The sequence below is a fragment of the Physcomitrium patens genome, chromosome 14 (genome assembly GCF_059467195.1).
Source record: "Physcomitrium patens ecotype Gransden chromosome 14, ASM5946719v1, whole genome shotgun sequence".
Lineage (NCBI taxonomy): Eukaryota > Viridiplantae > Streptophyta > Bryopsida > Funariales > Funariaceae > Physcomitrium > Physcomitrium patens.
In genome coordinates this window covers 6,561,111-6,585,568 of record NC_143423.1, presented here as the reverse complement: position 1 = coordinate 6,585,568, position 24,458 = coordinate 6,561,111, and the positions used below count along the sequence as shown (strand labels likewise).

General features: G+C 29.4%; 1 protein-coding gene and 2 long non-coding RNA genes across 10 annotated transcripts; 2 read left to right on the top strand and 1 right to left on the bottom strand.

The window, feature by feature from the left end:
- Positions 1 to 5,793: 5,793 nt before the first annotated feature.
- Positions 5,794 to 10,322, bottom strand: LOC149987820 (uncharacterized). 7 transcript variants are annotated; one of them, XR_016506286.1, is made up of 4 exons: positions 8,697 to 10,318; positions 8,266 to 8,427; positions 7,472 to 8,120; positions 5,808 to 7,200 (listed from the first exon to the last, which is right to left on the bottom strand). It is a non-coding gene; the product is annotated as an uncharacterized LOC149987820 (long non-coding RNA). The 7 variants fall into 7 exon arrangements; XR_016506284.1 differs by having other exon boundaries at positions 5,794 to 7,200; positions 7,472 to 8,073; positions 8,266 to 10,312; XR_016506283.1 differs by having other exon boundaries at positions 5,799 to 7,200; positions 8,266 to 10,307.
- A 2,608-nt stretch (positions 10,323 to 12,930) lies between these two features.
- Positions 12,931 to 14,758, top strand: LOC112291074 (uncharacterized). Of its 2 annotated transcripts, none has more exons than XR_012218904.2 (2): positions 12,931 to 13,014; positions 13,712 to 14,758. It is a non-coding gene; the product is annotated as an uncharacterized LOC112291074 (long non-coding RNA). The 2 variants fall into 2 exon arrangements; XR_002972336.3 differs by lacking the exon at positions 12,931 to 13,014 and adding an exon at positions 13,083 to 13,161.
- Positions 14,759 to 15,793: 1,035 nt separating this feature from the next.
- Positions 15,794 to 16,847, top strand: LOC112291003 (small ribosomal subunit protein uS14z/uS14y/uS14x). Its single transcript, XM_024537918.3, has 3 exons — positions 15,794 to 15,919; positions 16,465 to 16,564; positions 16,723 to 16,847. Exons 1-3 carry the CDS (start codon positions 15,858 to 15,860, stop codon positions 16,729 to 16,731), a joined length of 171 nt encoding a protein of 56 aa, XP_024393686.1. The 5' UTR covers positions 15,794 to 15,857; the 3' UTR covers positions 16,732 to 16,847.
- Positions 16,848 to 24,458: the final 7,611 nt, after the last annotated feature.

Genomic DNA, 24,458 nt, shown 5'->3' with positions numbered 1-24,458 from the left:
GGTTGCATACTAGACATTCCATCTCTGCCTTTGGAACTTCATACAAATAAGCGTAGTCCAGATTGGTTTAAAAGTATGCTAGAACCATATTGTTTGCAACTACTTGATCTGTAATCCCACTTTCCTTGTCACAGTAGTTGTCTTGAAATTCTTTATTTAATATCAGCAACTCCTTTTTGTGGTTGCTGATTTGATATGGCCAATGAAATCAAACTCCAATGCATAAACGGTTCAAGCAATAGAAATAAATGCAATGGAACCTTTCTTTGATATGCAAAATTTGTAGTAGACATTTGACATGCATGACAATGCTTGATGTATTGGTGTATGTCATTGTGTAGAATTGGCCACCAATATCTTGCTAAAAAGATTTTTCTGGATGATTGTTTATGGTCTTTGGTGCCCTCCTATCATATCCTTGTGTAGTTTGTCAATAAAATCTTGTTGTTGTTCTTGAGGAATACAAAGTTATACCACGTCATTTATACCATGTTTGAGAAGACATTGATTTATATAAGTATATAGTAAGGCTTGGCAAATGAAGTTAATATGGTCCATATTAATGAATTTTTTGGATGTCTATTTCATTGTAAGGTACATCATATACAAAGAACATCAATCATTATTAGTTGTTATAGGTTGGGCAATGGCTCTTTGAATATATAGATCATTGAAGATGTTATTAGTCCTTGTCAGTTCAGTGGTGGTTATATGCTAGAATAAATAGTCAGCAACTATATGGTGTTTGTGTAGAGTATGGATCATTTTAAAGTCATATTCCAAAAGAATCATAATCCACTATGCAACATAGCTAATGATTACCAACTAATTCACTAATAATAATAAATTGTTGTAATCCATAATGAATTGGAATTTATTGCCTAATAAATAATGATAAAATTTATTTAACCACATATATTATAATAAGTTTTTTTTGCTCAGTAATCAAATAATTATATTTTATATGATTCCAAAATCAATTTGTACATGCTATTGATTGATTGACCTTGCTAATGGAATTTTAGACAAACACAACTTCTATTGCAATATAAGATGCATTTCTATGAACTTGAAACCTTAAAGACCAATTGGAAGCTAATAGTATTGATACATTGGTATATGCCTTTTTTATTGCTTCAAAAGCTTATTGTACCACTGTGGTCCAATGAATGAGCTAGTGATAGTCAATACAATTTAGAGCACTAATGGATGCAATGATATGTGCAAAATATTTCATTTCAATTAAATTGAGCCATGCCAAAAAATTGTTATAACTTTTTTTAATGTTGTAGTGGCCGCATATTGAAGATTTTTTTGTTTTTGAGAGGATCAAATAACTTTCTTTGTTTACAAACAATATAACCCAATATAATTCCTGAAAAAAATAAAAACATACATTTATCCACATTGAGGCTAACATTGTAAGTATGACATGCTTGGAAAATATTTTGTAAGTAGTGGATGTCAAGTTATCCACTACTTAAAATTATTATATTTGCAACAAATGGAAAGACTAGTGTCTATAAAAAAAAAAATTGCAAATAATTTGATATAACTTATACAAATCAAGAAACATGCTTGTGTTATTGTATTAATGTATAGAAATTTTAGTATTATCATAAAGTACAAATATAATTTAAAATAACATTTTCAAATATTTTTTTAACAATAAATATTGTGTTTGTACACATACATACATACATATATGCATGTATAAATACAAATATGATTTTTATTCTTATATTTTTTAATTATTTTTTAATTTAATTAATAAATATTTATTTTTATTAAAGTATTAATTTTGATTGATTACAAGTATTATAAATTAACAAATAGATTGATGTATAAAACTTTTTTTAAAACCACCTCACTCTAGATAAATAGTTACTTAATTTTTCTCTAATTAAATAAATAATTAAAAAAACAAATCATTTATTATTTTATTTATAAAAAAATTAAATAAATACAATGATTAAATTTGAAAGATTTAAATTTAATGTTTAAAATAATGTATATTATGCTTCTTTAATATATTGATTGTATATTAGTTAATATCTAATAAGCATGTGAATGTTAAGTTTATTCATGCAAAAAAGTTTAATACACATTATTAAAATTTGTAATTATGTTATTCATATCTGTTATTACTTAACTGATAAAATAATTCATAATATTAAATTTAAATTATGAATTTAGTATTTTTATGTTAATTTTAACCATGTCAAGAACAAGAAATATTTTTCTATAATTTTAATAATCTTTAATATGTATTTGATTGAAAAATTTATTATGTATGTTCAAATAAGTGTTAAATATCATTGATGCTACTTTAGAAGATTTTAGTATCTATATAAATCTTAAATTAACTTGATTGATATTTTATAATTTTAATATCTAGAAGAATATTGAATATGTACTTGGCAGTATATTAATTTATTTTTGAAAAAAAAAAATTAAGTTAACATTAAATACTGATTGCAAACATTTCATTTTCTTAAAGAAAAATCCAATAAACAGTGCATGTCAATTACTTTAACTTTATAAAATAAAGCAATTACATATAGAATTTCTTCTTTTGTGTGAAAGTGATGTTCATTTTATATCACTTCAAATAGCTCTATAAATTTGCTCTACACCAAAACAATTAGTTGATTTTTGTAAAATCTTTCTAGATTAAATATAAAAAACTATCTTTCACTTATACTCTTACTAAAGCATTATATATATATATATATATATATATATTACATAATCTAAATTGAATATTTCTATTTATTTTAATCCTCATTTATCAATTATCTTTTATTAAATTTTTCATACACAAAAAAATATTACTAGGAATTGTATTAAATGGTAATACTTTATATTAAATTATGTCTTTATTATCATTCTTTATATATGTACTTATATTTATAAGTAAATATTTGAAATTCAAATTCAAATCATTTCTAATAGTAAAGAAATAAATTATATATATATATATATATATATGTATATTTAATAATTAGGTGTCTTTTTAAATTTTCTAATTTTTAAAAGATATTTTTGAATTATATTGATTTCATGTCTTTATTAAATATAAATTCTTATTAACATTTTCAAAAATTACTTTAATAATATTTATAATAGATTAATATATTATGAAAAACTCACTTTAACCTAATTAAATAACCAATGACAATATCAAAATTTAAAGATGGTATTAACTATAAGTATACAATATGTAAACAAATATTAGATTAGATTAACAGTGTTAAACTTTTCAGATATATATATATATATATATATATATAGATATATATTATATTGAATATATACTTTAACCCAATCTTTAATTTTGAGCTATATAGATATACATACATACATACATACATACATACATACATGCATATTTTTATCTTGTAAAACTTTTAAATAATAGATAAAACCATAGAATTTCTCTTGTTTGATTAAAACTAAAAAAAAATTGCTACATATTTACAAATCCTAATAACAAAATTGTGTATATATATATATATATATATATATATATATAATTCTTTTAATTACAAATTCCAAAAAAAATTGTATAATTTTGTAAAATAATTGGATCATTACTTTATTTGGCTTTAATATTAAGCATTATTTTTAATTGTATTTATCTTCGTTTGTATAACATTAGAATTATAAGTTGTTTTGGCTCTTTCATAATGTGTAAATTCATTGCTCAATACTCTCATATGCATCACATACCTAAATAAATAATGGCATAGAGGCTTTTGAATTTATGACTTACGACTTTCTTCTTTTTTTAAATTACCACAAACATAAAATTCTCACATGATAAGTTGTATACTAAACTCACAAGTTTTCTAGAATACAAGGGTTTATACCAAACAATCCAAAATCGTCTTAAAACTGAAATTGCACAAGATATCATTATTGAATATATAATAAATAAATGAAATTAAAAAATTAAATACCATATTATTCTATAATTATTTTTCAAATTATTGTAAAAAGTGTATAAAAATATATAATTTAAAATCATAATATCAAGTATGAAAAATTAGAAGCTTGTTTAAATAATTATATTCTTGGTAGATGTAAAAATAGATACAATTTTTCTAAAGTAGTGTTCATAATATTTGTCAACATTGGAAGGTTGATTCTCATTTGAAGGTCAAAATAATTTTGTTAAAAAATTTATTTTTAAGTGGACAATGTAAGTCGTTTTATAGAATTTAATACAATCATGGATCATTGCTAGTTTATCCAAGAACTAAATTGTAACAATATTTATGTTGTAATAGAAATATGTATATCCAGCACAATTACTAAAAACATCAAAATAAGCCATGTGTTATTCTAATTCACTGTGCTTGCATTCCATCAATGCTTGTTGATTTTAAATTCAAGAAGATCAACATTTAAGCAGATGCATTTATTACTACAATTTTTTGCATTTTTGTTATTTGGTACTTACATTGAATCTTGATATTAATTCAATTGATTATGGATGTGGATAAAAAAGATTCATTATATTTCAGAAAAACAAATGAATAAACAAGATTATGAGTTGTTTACATGTGTACATTTGTTTTAAATAATCTATGAGTTGAATTAATTTTTTATGAGTTAATAATGTTTTACTTCTATATCTAATTGGAATGTAAATAAAATAATAATTAAGAAGTTATTAAAAAAAATAGAAACTTGAACAATTTTTTTTAAGATAACTATTAATTAAAGATAACATGCACGATTATTATAGGATGTTAAACATTAGTTTTATAAAAGAATGTTAATTAAAATAAAAGGCAATATATTAGCAACTAAAATTATTATTGAAGTTATTGTGTTTATCATATTATAGATATCACATACACTTACATTTACTACTATATTTAAGGAATTGATAAAGCAACACTCTTTTGTTGTTAACACATCTTTTTGGATTTTTATAATTAGTTTAGTCTATCCTTTGTCTTTGCCTCCATTCTATATCTTTAATTCTCAATCTTCCTATCTAAGTTTCTTATTTCCAATCCCCCATTCTCAATCCTTGTCTCCCATTTCTTGTTTATGTTCTTATTTTATAAAAAATGATATAAAAAAATTTAAGAAATTTATGTTTCTTATTTAGAAAATCTATCTTCAACCATGAAGCCTTTATCTATGGATTTCATAAAATATGTCTATTTTTAAATATTAAAAATTTTAAAATTTCAACTAAAATATCTTAAATTCCTCAAGTACATAAATCACAATTAAGTAATCTAATAATATTTGATCCAAAACAATATCTATTTTCTTTTAATTACAATTAAAAGATTGCAATGTAATATCAATAATGTTTAAGTTAATACATATATATATATATATATATATATATATACATATATTATATTTAAAGCCATTGTTACTATTGACAATGAGAAAAAATAAGAACAAGAGTTAAACATTGAGAATAGAGATAAGAGAGTCAAGACTAAGGACATGAGTTAGAAATAACAATGGAGAGATTGAAATAAGGAGATAAGAGTTGAAAATGGAGTATTGAGAATAAAAAACATAAATGGAATGGTTGGAGATTAGAGACATAGAATTGAACTAGGGATAGAGACATGGGATGAAGATTTGAGATAGGAACAAGGAATAGACTAAATTAATTGTAATAACTAAAGAAGGTGAAGGAGAATGAATGCCATAGACATAATCAACACTAGTAATTATCTAAATAAGATAAATGAAAGAGACATAAGTAATAGTAGATTAATTATATATTATCTTGTAGATGCGGATTTAACTTTATATATGTCTTTAGGTTATTAGTAGAATAAAAACTTTGTTTAAAAGTTTGTTATGTGGCATACATATATGAAATTTGCATTGTAAGTTAGACATGTGTTTCACATGTTCAACATATGATGAATGCCTTATAAAATATTGCCACATAATTCTTAATTAGATAGTATGTATAGACTTAAGAGTCATGCCTTTTACACTCTTGTCAAGTCATTTCTTGATTCTAGTCTCATTTCAACAATTTATAACTTTCTTATCTTTGACAATAGTCATTACAATTTTTCCTTGAATATATATATATTATTTTTATTTTATTATATCATCTTTTTTTGAGATACATCTCACTTATTTAATGACATTCTTTAAGTTCTCATTCTTAACAAATTTTCATATATACTAGTACATCAACTTAAATAAATAGAATTAAGTATTAGTAAATAGAAGTAGTTTAAATTGTTGATATCGTAATGAGAAGTTTTTTAGAAATTTTGTAGACTTTACACATGTTGATAAGTAATTGGTAGGTTGACGATTTGGCCAACAAGTTCACCACATATAGTACATTTAGCCACTCATATTATTAATTGGCCATGTAGCTCAAATATCAAAAAATTGCCTTACAAATTAGACATGTGTCTCACAAGTTAGACACATGTAATATGGTATGCATGATATTGCCACATAGTTCTTTAGTAAATATTATATATTGATACAAAAGTGAGACTTTTCTTACTCTTATTAATATCTTTTTTCTATTTTATCTTGGTACAAGTCTTCCTAATCTTTTTGCATTTGGCAATACTTATTCTGATTTCAATTATACATCTTTCTTTTAATTGTCTAACTTCTTTCTGTTGGTGATATAAGAATGTATTGTCATTTTACAAATTTTGTTGTAATCCATATTCTTGACAATATTTGAACATGATATAATATAATTATATTTAATATAATTTAAAGTAATTCAATTCAATATGCATCATATATTTTATAAGATATCTTTTGAAAATAATTTAAAAATAAAATCATAGCAAAATCATTAAATCCAATCTCTTTGAAGTTGAAATAGAGTCTTAAGAAAGGATGCTAATGATAGAAACAAAACAATTACCAAAAAAAAAAAAAAAAAAATGACTTCAAACAATAAATTCAAGTATAAATAGTTTGTTAAAATAACTTTTGAATTTCAATACAGTTGTGTATAAATAAGTGATTTCTCAATTACAGTACCAATTGTAGGTTTATCAGCACAATTTTCCTAATAGAATAAACATATTAGTAAATACTAAAATCAGGAGAATGATATTTGTATAAGGGAAATGTTTGGAAGTTCTTTCAAGATCTTTTTGACTTTTTCCATAAATTTAAAATAAATTTCTCCAATATTGTGTAATACATTTGTCAACTCAAAATCTGTATAGATTTTAAAAAATCAAAAAACCAAAGAAATTGTGACTTTGACTAAAGTACAACTTTCTACCGGATATTATTATTACTTAAATTTTACTGTAATGTAAAAAATCATAAAAAGGTAGCAACAATAAAAATACAAAATACAAAACAAGGTTCACTCCTTTCGTGTGTTTGACGGATCAATATATAAGTGTGTGTGTGTATATATATATATATATATATATAAATATATAATATTACTCCAATACTTTAAGAGTTCATATAGACTTACTGATAGTATTGGATCAATGAAACAATTACTGTAAAAATTCTGTACTTGTACCATTTCCAATTATAAGTTGAAGATCACCCTCAAAATCTGCCAGCACACTTGATTTTGTACATGTTCTAACAAAGCAATTATACAAGTACTCTTGCATCATCAATTGTAAAACTCAATTATCATAGGTGGTGCTTCAAGAATTACAAGTGGGAATGCAGTATTTTCCTTGACTGCAATTCAGATTGAATAGGTGTAAAAAAAAATACATTAAATTTGTAGATAATCTACTGATGAGCAGCGAAGAAAAAATCAAACCGAGACATAAAAATTTATGCACGTGACTGTAATTTTCTGTGTGTATTGCTTTCATATGGTACATAGTTTATGATATATGTTGAAGGAAGTTTAACGAAAGCATTTGGTCAATTAATAAATGGACTGTGAGTGTGTTCATAAGAAAGAGAAAAATAAAACAGTAGCTTTCGCGTCTATTTGAAAAAAGAAGAGTGGTGGTTACAGTTTAAATATTCTGATCCTGAACAGCTCAAAAGTGTTGATGAATGGACCCTGTTATCGTTCCTCTTCTAGCTCTGGAATGTTTCGTTTATAATCTGCACACGTTGAAACAAACTTATACGGGCTTCACGCTGCAAAAAGCCTGGCAAACAATAAACATGAGATGGGAGTTACATACGAAAATGGGGATTTCTTGAAGAATCAGATCTACTCTTTCAAGACTAAAGAACCCATGACTGAACAAATAGGACTGGATTTAAGAGGTCAAATGATTTGGGTTCCTCTACCACATTGGTGATGTTGCACATTGCATTAGTAATAACAGCGCAAGATCCTGTAAATCGAACCCGCATGCTCATTCACTGAATGAATTGAAGGTGCTTAGATGATGAGGACAAGTGTTGATGCCGTATTTGCTGATCATTCCACATGAATTATCGCACACACGGCTGCATACAGAGATTAAAATCATGAGGTAGGTGGGAGACATGAAGCAAGTAGGTTAAGACCATTATCAAGAGAATCCCAAAATGCTGGTCTAATGTCCTGCCATGGGGCCCGTCGTCAGGCGACGATCAAGTGAGCAGTGCAATCAGGCACTTCGAACACAAAGGTTGTATACAAGATACTCGGCACATTGTATGGTAAGGGAGAAGTATTGTAAGAATGTCGTGAGAGCACTTTGGGATAAAGACTACCGAGAAAGTTTTGAACCCACGTTTTCTCAATTAACTTCATTCTGTGCCACTATGACTGGATTCGTCAAAGACAGAAACTTAGGGAATCATGGTTGAGGCGGGAAGCAAGCAAATAAGACTATCGAAATGGAGCTCAGATGATATTGTCAAGGTAGTAAGCAGGCAACTACGGATGGTCAGTGAAACGCTACACACACTAATAAGCGCACTAACAAACAACCCTCTAATACGAGGTTTCCTGAAGTGCGCAATCAGTGAGGTCACAAAAAGACTACTGAAGAACAGTTTTATCCTATCAGCAGAAAGCAAAGCTCTAAATCTCAACGAACGCATCCCAACGTGAACACTTCAATAATTAAGTACTACGCCCAGGGGAGGACGCGGAGTAAGAAGCGCAAGCAATCACAAGTTGTTCGTGCTCTGGAAAAGTCACCACGAATTAGTCTCGAATGCAGGCCACAAAACCAAACAAAAAAAAAAAAAAATCTATGTGACCTAGGATGAAACGTCGATGTAAGAGCCATCATTGTTTCCGCACACGATTTCCACGACTCAAAACTTAAAAAGAACAGACGCATGAAGACCTCATGCCATGCATCGAATGAAGAGGACCTCGCAAATGAAGCTGCCTCAGAAAGAGCTGTCGAGGCTATTGCAATGTCAAGCAGGGGAGCTTCCCTCAAATTTGGGTTAGGGCTTGGACTCACCATGTTGAACTCCAAGCCCTAATGATTCAAACCTCTGAATTTCTTACCATTTGGCCATGTTTAGTATACCTGACCTTCATATCCTTCATTTTGCTTCGTGGTAGGTTTGTTGTTTACATGAAATACCATTTGCATACTGTATCATGATTTTACCCACCAAAATTACATGCGCTGTAAATGATAAAGTTGTGTGTTTTATATCCCGAATTGTGTTTCAAAATAATCGCTTAAGCGAAGTAATTTGTGGTCTGAATTCTTCAACTTGAATATGATGTTTTTAATGAAGTGTAATCATGGCCAGTTAATTAAAAGCAAAGTAATAGAATGAATAATTTAGTTGGTTGTTAAATTTTTATTATGAAGAAAAAAATGTGTAGAAATGGATGCATTGTGTGATGCAAGAAGTCATTGTTGTTATCTGTGTGCTCATGAAGATGAATCACATGAGAAGTGCACAGCTTGCCATTATTTATATGCAGAAAATGTTATACGTGTAGAGTTGATTTGAAAACAAATCAATCAAAAATCAAAAAGAAAAATATTAACTGTTATTATAGTGTAAAAACAATTTCTCATGGGGCTAATTTTTGTAACATATTCATTGAAGAAAGCTCTTCATACAAAGAAATACAAAGTAAGTTGGAAAGATATTCATTAATGAAGTGATTACAAAACTATGAATTTTTGAGGCAAGTTGCACTGGAAGCAGGTCAAATGCTTTTGAGGGGAACACTCTGTCAAGTTATCTAAAAAAACTGATTCTTATTTTTACATGTGTTTCAGAATTATTGTATTGATCGCATGTGAATGACAAGCATGCCTTAATTCACAGATATAAAATGCAATTTGATTCACAAACTTACCATTTTATCTAAAAAAAGTTTACATTCAAGATAATATATGTGATGGATATAAAACTATATACTATAATTTAAAATGTCATATATATATATATATATATATCATAAGTTTTGATGTTAAAAAAACCATCTGTATTGTTTGGAAAAATACATCTCTATTCATGAAACTCGGTTTGTTTGTTTGTTTGTTTTTGTTCGTTTTTTTTTTTTTTTTTTTTTTTGTAAATATATGTATAAATCATTTATTGTGATTTCTTTCCTAATCTAAACACAGTTCTTTTTAAGATTGTATGTCCATTCAACAACTTTGAATGTGTAAATGGTATCAAGGTACTATTCAATTAGTAAATAGATACAGTATAGAACATGAAGTTTAGGATTGATGTAGAAGACTAAAGAAGTGCTAATTGAGATAGATCAATTCAAACATGTTAGTAATTAATATTTTTTGTTTGCCTGATATCATTTAATCCATGTAGACAATATTTCCATGTTCTCATTCTTTTCAATTATCAATTTTGAAATTCATAATACAAAAGTATAATGTTTACAGAAAACCATTTAACTTGTAATACATTTATTTTCTTTTTAATCAAATTATATTACCTTTAAATTTGAGTATAAGTTATTGCAATAAACTATCGATAAGAAATCTTCACTACCATATTTGATTCAGGATTTTAGTTTTAAAATACAACAAGCATAAAGAAGATTTTACATAATTGACAGATTCATATTGTGCTCATTGTTTACATCAGAAATAAAAACAATAATGTGGAAATTTGCCAAACAGATTACCACTTGAAAGTTTAAATATAAATTCCATATTTGTGCTTTGTGCACAATTTTATTTTGGAAATAAGTTTTAACCATGCATTACGAGGTCTGCTTAAGAGAAAGATAATAATTCTACTAGATTCAACAAACACAAATCATATTTTGAAGTAATAACAATAACCACTACCACCACAAAAAAATGACAAAACCAAAATAAAAAACATTGGGCCTGGAAATACTTATTGAGCAGAGGTCATCACAAAGAATACATTCATTTAAAATAAAATAATGCCTGATCTCCTCATGAAAATACACAAAAAAAAAATTGATATATTTTCATTCAACCACATATTAAACAATTGGGTCCACACACATGTATACATAAACACCCTCATTTTATCATAACACAAGAGTGATAGATAGCTTTCACATACTCATGAGAATATGCAATTCACCACCCCCTTCACAATCAACAATAAAGTGAAAAAATAAATAAATTAGTATGGGTCATATGAGAAGCACCTTTTGAGATAATTTTTGGGATGTAGGCCCCACTTGTGGGCTTTCTCCACCAATCTCAAATGGTGGTAATAGGGACGTGATTTTATGCGAGCATTTGGTTAGATTTGAAAATAATTTATATTCAATACTGCTACGCTTTTTATGCGAAATGAATTAGAATATGGGGTACTATAATGGTGAGCTATAATTGTAACATCATGAGAGGTGGGAGAGAATATGGAATGGGGTCCCTCTATTATTGCCTTGAAGAATTGATCCCCCCCCCCATTGCCGTTCTTTTCTATACCACCCCCATTGCCGTTCTTTTCTATACCACCCCCATATTCCTTGCGTTCCCCATTCCTCACGTTTCCATGCTTTTGGTTGTTCCCCAAGTTCCCCTTCTGTAAACTTCATGTGAACACATTTCTCTGCATTAATGTTTTTGTACACTTGCGGAAGGTAAATATTTGCTATGGAAATTCTATGGGAAGCAATATAAAATGAAGATCTTTCTTTGAAAAAAATGTTGCTAGTTACTGTCTTGTTGTTGCTGTTGTTGTTGTTGTTTTTTTTTTAATACTCTCAAACGTTGATATTGTATTTGTTTACTTCGAATAATCTAAAAAAAACATTTGGGAAGAGTGCATTGTTTCATCATTTCTTAGTTGTATATATAGATATGTCTTGCACTGGCAATTGTGAACACAATTTACATTGATAAAGGATTAATATATATATGTATAGATGTATGTAAATGAAAGTTTTCAAATTTTATTTACTGAACATTTGAGTAGATTCATTTACTTATTCTTAGTGGGTTGTATGTCCTACAGTGCTCCTCTTTAACATTTTAGAGTTGATACAATCTAATTAATTAGGATAGAAACCAGTGGCTGCAAATTCAGGTGTTTTAAATGTGGTTTTAGATTTTATTTTATTTTATCTTCTTTTTAAAAATACGAGTTTGTTGTAGAAAATGTGTTTTGTGAAGAGTTGAGTAATAATGTGGATTAACAAAAATGTAAAGATTGATCTAGTTCAACACATGAAATAACAAGAGATTTAAGCTTCCTCAGTACTAGCAAACATATACCAAAACCATCGCATTCCAAATCTCAACATCTGCATAAAGAATAAAAAGATACTCATAACACACGAACAACGAATACCAACAAAGAGGGAGTAGTTGAAGTTCCATGAGATGGGTATCCCTAAGTATGAGCACACGGGCATGGGTGCGGTGACGGAGTCACGGCGATGGATGACCGTGATGTGCAGACAGGGGAGGGTGGGCTGCTCCGCCCTGCCCTGCCCGCGGAGGTTTTTCTGGGCTGCCCAATCCCTGCCCGCTCCCTGATTGCTGCTGCCCGGGTTCGTGGGCTCTGAGGGCCAGGTTGTTGGAATCCACAAGCCCTCTCGTCCGCATGGCGACTCTCTCGTTTGTGTCTCGGCTCCTTTTTGTCCGTGTCCTCCGCGCTGCAAGCAAGCAAGTAAGCACTGCCCTCTTGCGATCTGTTTATAAGCTCTCTCTCCCCTGCTCACGTTGTTGCGCACCTTCCTCTTTAGCTGCGATCTGTTTCGCTCTCGCTTCTTGCATGCCACCTCGTCCGCGAAGGATCTCGTTTCCACGCTACCAGGTACGTTCCTTGCTGTGACCAGGGGGTGGCGATCTGCCGCGTGTGCGAGGTTTCCGCTTGTGCAGGATTTCGAGTAGTCTGGGCGAGATCATTGTAATTTGGCGTTGCGTCCTCGGGTAAATCGATATGTGGCATATCGGAGAGCTTTTCTAAAAAGTTTTCGTGTTAGCTTTTGGAACTTGCTGCGGTTTTTGCTTGGGGCTTGTGATTTGCGTTTATTGGAGTGGTTACTCTGCGCATGTATTTATAGAGCAGATCTGTGATCGAAATTCTTTCCCTCTTTCTCGACTTGTGTAGAAATGTACACGCTCTGGTGCGGTTTCTCTCTTCGCTCCAATTCTTTCGCTCTTCGGGTGTAGATCAATGAAAATGCCACACTGCTTTAGAAACTATCTGCATTGCAGTGATGTTTCTTCGTTAGTTTCCAGCAGATATGAGGGGGTTTGAAAGCAATGGAGAATTTGTGCGAATGTTTTATTGAAGCGCTTCGAACTTTTCGTTCCATTTAATAAGTCTTGTATGTACATTGTGCTCTTTTTTTCGTTGGCAGATTGAGCTCGCTGTCTTCACCCGCTGTTGATTTGTGCACGGTTCCGTCCGCTTGAGGTCCATTCTCGTGCATACATTCTACGAATATGACTACGTATGAAAGACAGGATTCGAACGGTTGGGCAGATCAATGGGATAAGAACTTCGATGAGGATGCCAAGGGTAGCCAGGGCAGGCGAAAGAGTAGCAAGATGGCGAAGGTGAAGGCCGCAGCAACTAATAGTGTAGAAAGGACAAAGAGCGCAGCTTCCGTGAGCGCTCAAAAAGTGATGTTGGGCACTTCAACTAGTCTACGTTGGATCAAGGACAAAGTTCAGCGGAAGAAGTAATTTCTGTAATATACTTAAAATGTGGTTGTCGTGTTAGAGTCACTTTGTTTCGAGCACCAATCTTTCGGGCATTAGAGATGGTGAAAGTGCACGGATCTTCGTATGTATCTCTGCATTTCTCATCTATCCTCTGCTCCTCACCTCGATTCCCGGGGGAACGGAGGCTAATTGATACAGTTTCTGCGGTGTGATCGCTCCTCCAGTGCTTACACTGCCATCGTCGAGGAATAGAGTGAAGAGCTTCTGCGTCAGTTTGCAAGGGCAGGGGACAAACGGCAACTTCTACGCAGATCTAGCAAACAATATGGGTAGCTGGTTTTCGGGGTGGAACAGATTGATTGGCACTGACTAGCAGATTGTTTTTCATCGCTCCTTGCAATTTAAGTGCATGATCGGCCTACGAGTCATTCCTTTCTTAAATATAGATACGAACTTCACTGCTGCAGTGCTGGTTCTCATCAGCTAATCTGCAGCATGTTTTTAACATGCTACATTTCTCTGCTTCGAAGGCCGATTTTTGTGGCACTGGTTGGTTTTCAAACTCTGTAATGTAGATTATTTTTTCCATACATTTTCATTGAAGCTTCTATTAAACTATGCTTCTTCAAGCTGAGTGTGTGGATCTCCAGTGTACGTAAATCGTATCTTTCTTCCTTTAAGTTTACTTTTGTTGTTATTGCAATATTTTTGTAAATATAAATAAAATTCAAATTTTTAAATGAGTACCCACTTCAATGATGAGTCTCATGGTAATGCCGTAGTTTACAACATACGTCCAAGTGTGCACATGCAGGACATACATTAGAATTAACTCCCGACCAATACCTACAATTTATTATTTGACATTGAATGTAATTAATCTAATTGTAATGTATCACTTACATGTTTCTGTTCTGTTGGGTGCAAAATTTTATACGTGTTCAAAATTAATAAAGTTTGTAATTTTGTTATTTAGTGGTACTTATTAGTGTTATCTTCCTACCATTTAATACTTGTAGTCATCCAGTAACTTTACACAATGACTTTAATGTAATAGTGACTATTTCAGAAATAAAATTGCCATTGAACTTTAACAGTAATCATCACTAAAAATGTAAGCCTTTGGTTTTAGTCCATTTTGTTTTGTATTCCTTTGGAATTTCTTTCAGACATTTCATAAGTATACAACATGTGACATCATGTAGAGTTTTTGGGAAGGGGCACATTGGTTATATTTATTCAAGAATTGTCTATGATACAAAAAGGGCTAGAATGACTCTAAATGATTGGTTGGAACTCTTGACTTTTTTTATAAAGACATGCGATAAGATGACATTCCTTGACCTGTAAAGACACAAACTAACTCTTTATTTCATTTCATTTCAAGATATGAAATAATTTATGAAAACATATGTTCATTTCCTTGTAGATTAGACAAAATGAAAGTACATATTATTTCTTATAAGATTATTTCAAACCATTTCACAACCTTCTGAATAAAACCAGAATGAAGCGGTCTTTCTAAAATCAGACCGTGATAAGGAATGAGATTAATTTGTAAGTGTATTAGTGCTAAATAGTGTGATAGACGGAATCGAGAACCGACACAGGTGCGCAAGTTGCATGTACCCGCCTATGCTCTGGGTACAGACCAGGAGACACAGGGTAACACACCAGGTCAGGGCATCAAATTCTTAGCCCTAACATCCAGGTCGCACGCTGGGACGAGTCTTTTAAGAAGCGGAACCCCGCCCCATCCCTTTCTCTTTCGCCTTTGATATTCACTCGCGACCTGCTTTGCCTTCGCCTCGCCGTTTGCTACCGCCTTGTCTGCCCAGCATGGGTCACGAGGCTGTCTGGAATTCTCACCCTAAGGGCTACGGTCCAGGCTCCCGCACCTGGTATTACTCATCCTCACTCGCCTTCACTCGCCTTTTCTTTTTATTGCGGTTCGTTTCTTTGGCCGTTGGGGTCCAGTCTTGAATGGCATGGGCTAGGGTTTTGTGTTGTGACATATTCTGAGGGAGAAATGGATTGGATCTTGATAGTTGGCTCGCGGGCATGTGATGTTTTCGTTTCGTTGTGGTGGTCTACTGCTACTAGTCCTTACCGCTGCCTTACTCTGTTGTAAAGCTCAATTTAGGTATTTTGGTTGGTCCGATGTTCAAGGATGCTGGAATGTCTATTAGTATGTCCATAGCTTGACTTAGGAAACTTTGCGGGTATGGGCAAGATGGAGTGATGTGTGTGGCTTTCGCTGTCGTGGATTTTTTTCTCGATGTTAGTCTGAATTTGTCTTCAACGCACCGGATGGTTTGTCGATGTTTAACATAAATGAGTGGGATGTTCGAGTTGTATTCTTCTTATTTGGAGAGTATTTTTTCTTTCGATTGTCACTACAATAGTTTCTGAAACGAATAAGTTTATTTATTTATTTGTCGAGCAGTCGGGTTTGCGGAAACTCATGCGGAATGATCCGAAAGTACGGCATCAACACTTGCCGTCAGTGCTTTCGCATCTACTCCAAGGATATTGGCTTTGTGAAGGTATTATTTCAACTAGCTATCTATGGCAATCAGTTACTGTTATAAGTATCGTACGTAGCATGACAGTCATTTTTTTTGCGCTGTTTTCCTTTTCTTCTTTTCTGTTGCGATTTGTTCACTTTGTTGACTGAAGCTCTCGTTTTCTTTCTGTGATTCAGTACCGCTAAATGGACGACGGAGGTTTTTTTTCGAGGGTTATTACTAGTGTTTCGGAGGTCTCTGTGTGCCTGTAAAACTCTTTACATAAAGCAGTTTGCGGTTTTGTGGCCTTAACTATTTTGAAGTACTGTGTACGTTGTGCTTGTGCGGTGGAATTTTAGTATTCAAACTTTTTTTTGTGTAGGTATGTAATGATTCTTGCTGTACACTGATATTGGTAACGAACAGGTTTTATTGGTACTCCATCATGTTTAATTGCTGGATCTATCAACTAGTCGAAACTTGCATCTTGTAATTTGATAACTTTTTTTAAGTTTGTAATTTTGATAGCTTTTTTTTAAAAAAGTATTTTTTCTTTTGATCACCATTGCTGCCTCTCTGCGTGTTCCAACTGAGTCCTGCAAGAGCGGAGGTTTGTCAGTTTCACGTGCGTCCTGGTACGTTGGATCCATGTTAGCTGTACCATCTCTCGTTCTGAACTTTTTTTAGATATTCTCGTTCATTTGCGTCAATTGCTTTGTAATCTGGGATCAACTTGGAAAAATGTGAGCAAACCGAGAGGAGTTTTTTTGGCATTAGTCAGATACTTAATTCCTCGGTCGGCACACTTCCGCAACAGTCTGTTATCAACAGTAAGCTGCTTCTAAATTCTGATTTCTAAATTCTCACGATAACGTAAGACTCTGTATGATGCATGATTCTAAAGACGACTGGGTCGAGACAGTTCGTCAATTCAGACTGAAAGCAAGCGATCGATATAATTGCATGATGATTCAAGAAGTGAGTTTCACTACAAAAACATCTCCCTCAAATCTTTTATCGTGTCACAAGTACGAAATGTGTACGCTTTCGAGCTCAACTGCGTGTTGTAGAGGTGAGTGACAATTCACTGCGTTTGAGTGCTGATGCGTTTTGAAATTTATTATAGAAACACAATCCAATATACTCTCTAATCTGTTGTTCATCTGTATAAAAACGACGTATGCGATGAACTATCAAGACATGCCCCAGACATTTCATTCATCGTATACATTTTGTACGCATTAACAGACACTGTTGCAACATCAATTGCCACATGTCATTGCCATGTTAATACATGGAAGTGAAGACAATTTTCTTGGAAACGAATTATAGAAGTAGCTTAGAGACCATACTCGTATATTTCAGCAACAAGTCAATGAGAACCTTGTTTGTTACCTCAGAGAATCCATGCATGGCTTCAAATAATCACAAAGTGCAAATAACAACAATTTGACACATTTTTTTTATTATTATGAATGAAGATTCTCTATAAGAAAGGATATTAATTGTTTATGTGTGTAATAATCAGAGATCTAGTTTGTAATTTTCCATCTTTGAAAAATCTACTGTTTCGGCATACATCATAGAGCAGATGGATTGTACAGAGACTAAATTTTAGAACTATGAGACAATTTATTTAGAAAGATAAATATTGTTTTGAAATTGAATTTATGCTAATGACTCTGTCACAACTATTTTGGAGTAGCACATTGAAAAGATGCTAAAACACTTCCATATAGAAGTGTAAAAATCTTTTGGAACTCTACTCAAAGATTTGAAAGTCGTGAAACTTTTAGAAAAACAATTTGTTAAAGGTGAAGACAAAATATAAGGTGTTTTTATAAAAATAGTGATAAAAGTACTTATGTATGCAATAGTACCTATATAATTTGAACTTGTATTTGCAATAATTATTATGAATCCATGTTTTTAAAAGGTTGGTTCTATGTATTGGACAACAATGTCAAGAATCATGAAGTACTTAAAACTTGTTGGACTTTAATTCTATATAAGTAATAATGATATTAATTTCTGTTTTTTAGATACCATTTTTTTTATGAAGATTAGGCTGCAAATACAAATTATTAAAGATCTAGTGTTAGGTGTAATATCTTTGTTCAAATAGATTGAACATCTTAGAATTGTAAGAAATAACCTACAATTGTTTTAATGTGTTATAGAAATAAAACATGTGATAAAAAAAATCATCGTACAATGAAATTAATTTTGCTTAGTCAATATTTTAAAAACATTAGATTTATATGATTGAAGGCAATTTAAATAATGAATAAAAATTATAAATGTCTTATATTTACAAAGATTTAAAAGCAATATTATGTCAAAAACATAATCTATACTATTAATTATTTAAATAAGATAAGCTATGTAGAAGTAAGTAAAAATGAGTAAATTTGATAAAATCTTGTAGAGAAGCTTTATAGACATGGATTTGACTTTATACATATCTATTAGTGATTGGTAGATTGAAAACTTGGCCAACAAGTTGGCCACATGGTGCATATATTGTTAACTTGCTTTGTAAGTTAGACAAAGTTTTATAAGAGCTTTGTAATAGTTACACACTTGTTTTGTATTTTGATTTAATGTTAGTAATAGTTTACTAGTATTTAGTGTAGAGAAATTCTTTATTGTTGATTTATTGAACATCACTAAATGGTTAGCTCTATTTATTAATACACATGCAAAGAAATAACTATTAAAAAAGTATTCTAGAATATTTATATTTGATTGATTTTTGAGAATGTTTAAATTATTTTTTGTTTTGTTTTGTTTTGTTTTTTGTTTTTTATTTTTCTATAACGTTTTCTCTGGCTTGAAGTGTAATACATTAATTTAAAAAATATAAAATAATATGTTGTCTCATTGATTCTAGAAGGGTCTCTTTAGCCACAAAGTTTATTTGGCATCTATTCCAAATGTGAGCCCATCATCGAATATGCTTAATTGTTTACACATTAATTAAAAAAAATTCATCAAGTCAAAAAAATATGTAGGGTATGTGTTTTTATTTTATTTTATTTTATTTACTTTATCTTCTTCTGGACTCAATTTTTAGCCTATTACTCATTATTTTATTTATTTTCTTTCTTAGATTATGCAATAGGTAGTGGGTTGGATTGAAACAACATTGAACATCTGCTCATGTGTGTCATGTGTTTCATAAAAACATACATCTTTTTTTTTTTTTTTTTTTAAAGAAATTTGAAAAAGTAAAGAACTCTGACATTAGAAGTAGTATCTCATTGTGAAAAGAAAAGAAAAAATAGATTATGTGGGTTTGTATGCCTAGATGTGAATATGAAGCATTAAATCTTATTAATTTATTTTTGAGGGTACAATATTAAATGTATGTATTTTATATCAAATAACATTGACCATGACTTTGATACTACTAAAAAATTAGATAAGTTTTCAAATTGACAATGGTCAAAGTAAAGGAGATATGAGGTAGTCGAAGTCAAAAACAACTTATTATATTTTAAGAATAATTTAAGCATAAGATTTTGAAATTGCTTCAAGTAACTTTATTATTAAAAATATTTTTCTAGAACATTATGTAAAGGCAAAGATTAAAATATTTGATATCATTAATGAAATTATAAGAAAAAAAGAGAATATTTGGAAAATTGGCATAAGATTTGGCATAAGATTCTTACAAAATCTGACATAAGATTTGGCAATATTCACTTTTTACTTTCAATTTGCATTTCAACAATTTTTTTCTAGTGATAATATCCACCACTTTAATATTGGGTAGTATGACTTCAAATTCATGTAATGTGCTGATCATGATATGGAGTTTGAAAAATATTTGATTTAAACAATTGTTATTATTATTGTATGAATATATATATATATATATATATATATATATAAGTTTTTTGAAAAGTAAGCCAACTTATTAACTACAATACAAAAAATGATTATTGCTACTACAACTACTACTCTAATGAAGAATACAATAGAAGATTATTGAAAGAATCCTTTTTAAAGAATAAAAGAGCAAGCCATATATTTTCTCCTTAGAAAATATGTCATTGTAGATTTTTGAGTATAAAAAGGGACAATTGTACTAAAATAGGCTTCCTCCCATAAAAACAAAATATCTTTTAAAATCTTTCATTGTTAACTATAAATGGATTTTCAACTGCACCAAGAGAATTTAAATTTGCTGCAATTGAATTAGACCACATAGCTTTTCTTAATAATCTTTTTTGCTCCCTTCTATGTCAAATCTGCATAGGTGTCTGTTGTGCACAAATCTTTTTGTAGGAGCTATCAAATATTGCCAACCCTGATAATTGAGTGTTTCTTTGATAAAGTTTGATTGTTTGAACATGTCGATGGTATAGTCAGCCTCTTAGAATCTGGTTGAAGTAGATAATAGAATTGGTGAGATATCTGAGAAGAATTTAGGATTTGAAATAATGTGGAATCGAGTCTCAATTTGAGCTTTGGCACAATTGATCTTGAAGTTGATCAAATAGCAACACTAGGATTGTCTTCGTTGTTGGATAAAAAGATGTACAGTTCATTGCATGTCTGATTGACACTTCTTATTAGTGATCTCAGAGCTTCCATTGTATGAGTTGATTTATGATTTTTTTATGTTTCTTTTGTAATTTCTTTCAAAATTCTTTTGAATTTGATTAGGATCTGTTTAGGATTATTAAGTTTTAGTTGAAACTTTATTAGACTTTTTAGGACCTTGTTGTTACAATTTTCTATTTATCTTCCACAATTAGGTGCTCGATGCATTTTCAAGAAAGAATTTATATAATATAATATTAGCATAGTCAATCATACTCAATTGTAGCACATTATGTCTAAATAAATTGAAGACAAAGATCTAATTATGGCATGCTATGAATTTCTATTTATAAGCCAAATTTTGATAAAATATTTTAGAATTGTGATTCTTTCTTACTTAATCCATTTGATTGCTAGTCCTATATTGTGATCAATTTTGTGCATTACTTAGGTACATTCAATCAAAAAATCTACTCTATATGCACTAAATTTTTTACCATGCCTTCCATGCAATAATACAACTTATAATGCAATATCTTCTGTAATTAATTAATTGATCACCACTTATTACCAATAGCCAAATTAACAACAAGGTAACAATAGAAGTGAGAATTTATAAGCTCATTAGAGGTTTATAGGACAATTACTAAGAAAAATTATATTTCTATATTTAATACATTTTTTTTCTTAATTCTTGGATTTTCTATACTAATTCATTTAAATTCATGCTTTTTGACTTTATAAGTGTATCTTTTTGTATTAAGACCAAAAATGTATTAATATGATGGATTATAATTTTCTATGTATTTTCATGGTTTTTAAGATGGATGTCTAAATAATAAGTCATTAAAAGATCTATTAATAGAAATTATACTAGTTATAATAACTACAGTCTATTAAAGGATTTTTCACTGAAATGTTTTTTTTTTTTTTTTTTTTTTTTTTTATAAAAAATAAAGTCATGAATTAGCATTTAGTTTTATTTAAGAGTCATAATTTTAGAAATTATTCTAAATAAATATTTTATTTTACAATTAAAAAAATAATAAAAAATAGAATCTTGTAAAAAAAGATTATATTTTAAATATCAATTATCTTTATATCTATGGCAATATGTATTTTCAAGAAATTAATAGTAGTTTGAAGATGCTAGTTATTATTGATTATTTGTAGAAATTACTAATAAAAAATATCATATATTGTGGACATTTGTTAAGTAGAATTAAAGCATCGATCATACAAAAGATGTTTTAGAGGTCCTATAGATGTTTATTTATCTTCATCAAGTTCTTGTCCTTGATAAATGGTGATGCTCACGTTTCAAATGAAAAGTCATCATATTTGCTTGTTTTTTTTGTAACATAGGCCATTGAATAAAATGAAAAAGAGTCTAGAGTTTTTTACACCTAAATTTTATATTAATATGGCCGAGGTAGATGACATCACCAAAAAAAATTAGTATTACATTACAAGTAGACAAGATAGTGCAAATGCCCAGAAGATAGTAATTAACAAAGGCCCTCTATTTTCTAAGAAATTTTTTACTACTAAAAATTTTAAGTATATAATTGAAGATGCATCTATAAAGAGATACAAGTATTTTTTTATATTTGTTGAAGAATTCAAATCAAGACACTATTCATTAAAAATATATTTATTAATTTATTTTTTAAGTCATTTACTATTTAAATAATAATTTTTGGTGATTCATTTAATAAATCTTATTAAGATATATTTTTAGGTAAATACCTACAATTCTAGGAATTACAAAGATGGTGGATAAGTTGGTGTGGGATATAGCTTTAGTTACATTTGTATGTGCTCCAATCAATAAGTTCCAACCTTTAAGTTTGAATAATTTTTTGATTTTATATTTTGTATTAGATTTAGCTAGAACACCAAAAATAATTCTATGATTAAATTTTCAGATTCTTTGAAAAAAAAGTGACTTTGCTATTGTCTATTACAACACAAGCTAAATATTTTTCAAACTTGACTTAGGAGTGGTAAGATAAAGACAAGTCCAACTTTAATTTTCAGATGGTTGAGATAAATTTGATTAATCAGTTAATTTTTATTTATTTATTATTATTATTATTAATTTTTATATTTGATGATGAAAAGGTTTTTCTTAATTTTGGTAGAAGCATATTCTTTATACTTTTGAAACTAATATGCACATCTTACAATCTTCTTCTATTATTTGATAACATTCTTTTATCATGGGTCTTTAGATAATATATATTCTATAATATCTTTTATATAATTTTACGAATGTCACAACATTATAAATAACTTTTTTATATAATATTTATGTAACATAAATTTTTCATTTAGAGGGTTCTATTTTCTAAAAAGAGAGCATAATAAAGAAGACAAAGAAGTAACATATTGTTTTTAGAAGAACTTCTTTATTACTTCTTTATTACTTCTTTGTATTTAAAATAACTTATTTATCACATAACATATTGTATTTAGAAGAAATTATTTATTTTTGACTTGCCTAATTTAATTGATTTGAAAGTTCTTAGAAGTCATTATATAATCTTTCAAATAAAATAAAAATAATTAATCTTGATGTTGAGCTTTTATTACTAAAGAGCCGTCTCACTACATCAAGGAATCTCTCTATGGCTTTGGAGGTTGAACTATAAAGCATCTTTGTAACACCCTTAGAAAATTCATTTGCTAAAGAAAATGAGAAAAAATTAATAAAAAACAACAAGAAAGAAAAAAAGAAAAAAATAAGACTAAAGAAAAAAATAATGTTGTAAGAGATATAACCAAACAACAACAAAAGAAAAAAAAACTAATAAAGCAATAGAAAAATAAGGATAAGGTACTAAGGCAAAAATTGATGAAGATGAAGAAGCTATCAAGATAATATGGAAAAAAGAAGTGACAATCAAAGCTAAAAATAAAAAATAATTACCTATAATCAAAAATTTAAAAATAGTTAATATTTAAAGGATGAATACGTCATCAAGATTCAGAAAAAAGATGAACATATTATAAAATGGGACAAGGAAAAGAGATTGTAAAGCATATATTTGATCTATTGAAGAAGAACCAACATCTAATAGTGCAAAATTTGAAGAAGCAAATGTTGTAGAGACGGTCAATGATAATTCAAGATGTGGCTCTCAAGCTCAAATGATTAAAGATTAAAGACTAAAAATTATACTCTATTATAAAAATTATCTTAAATTTTTTAATTTACATTTATATGAACTATCATTTTTTTATTCTTTTATTGAATATAATAAAATTAAAGAATATTTATAAATTCATTTATATAAATAAAATTTAATAAAATAAAAGCTTATTATCTTTCAAATATAGTAAAATATTTAAAAATTTAATATATCTCTAAGTATCTTTA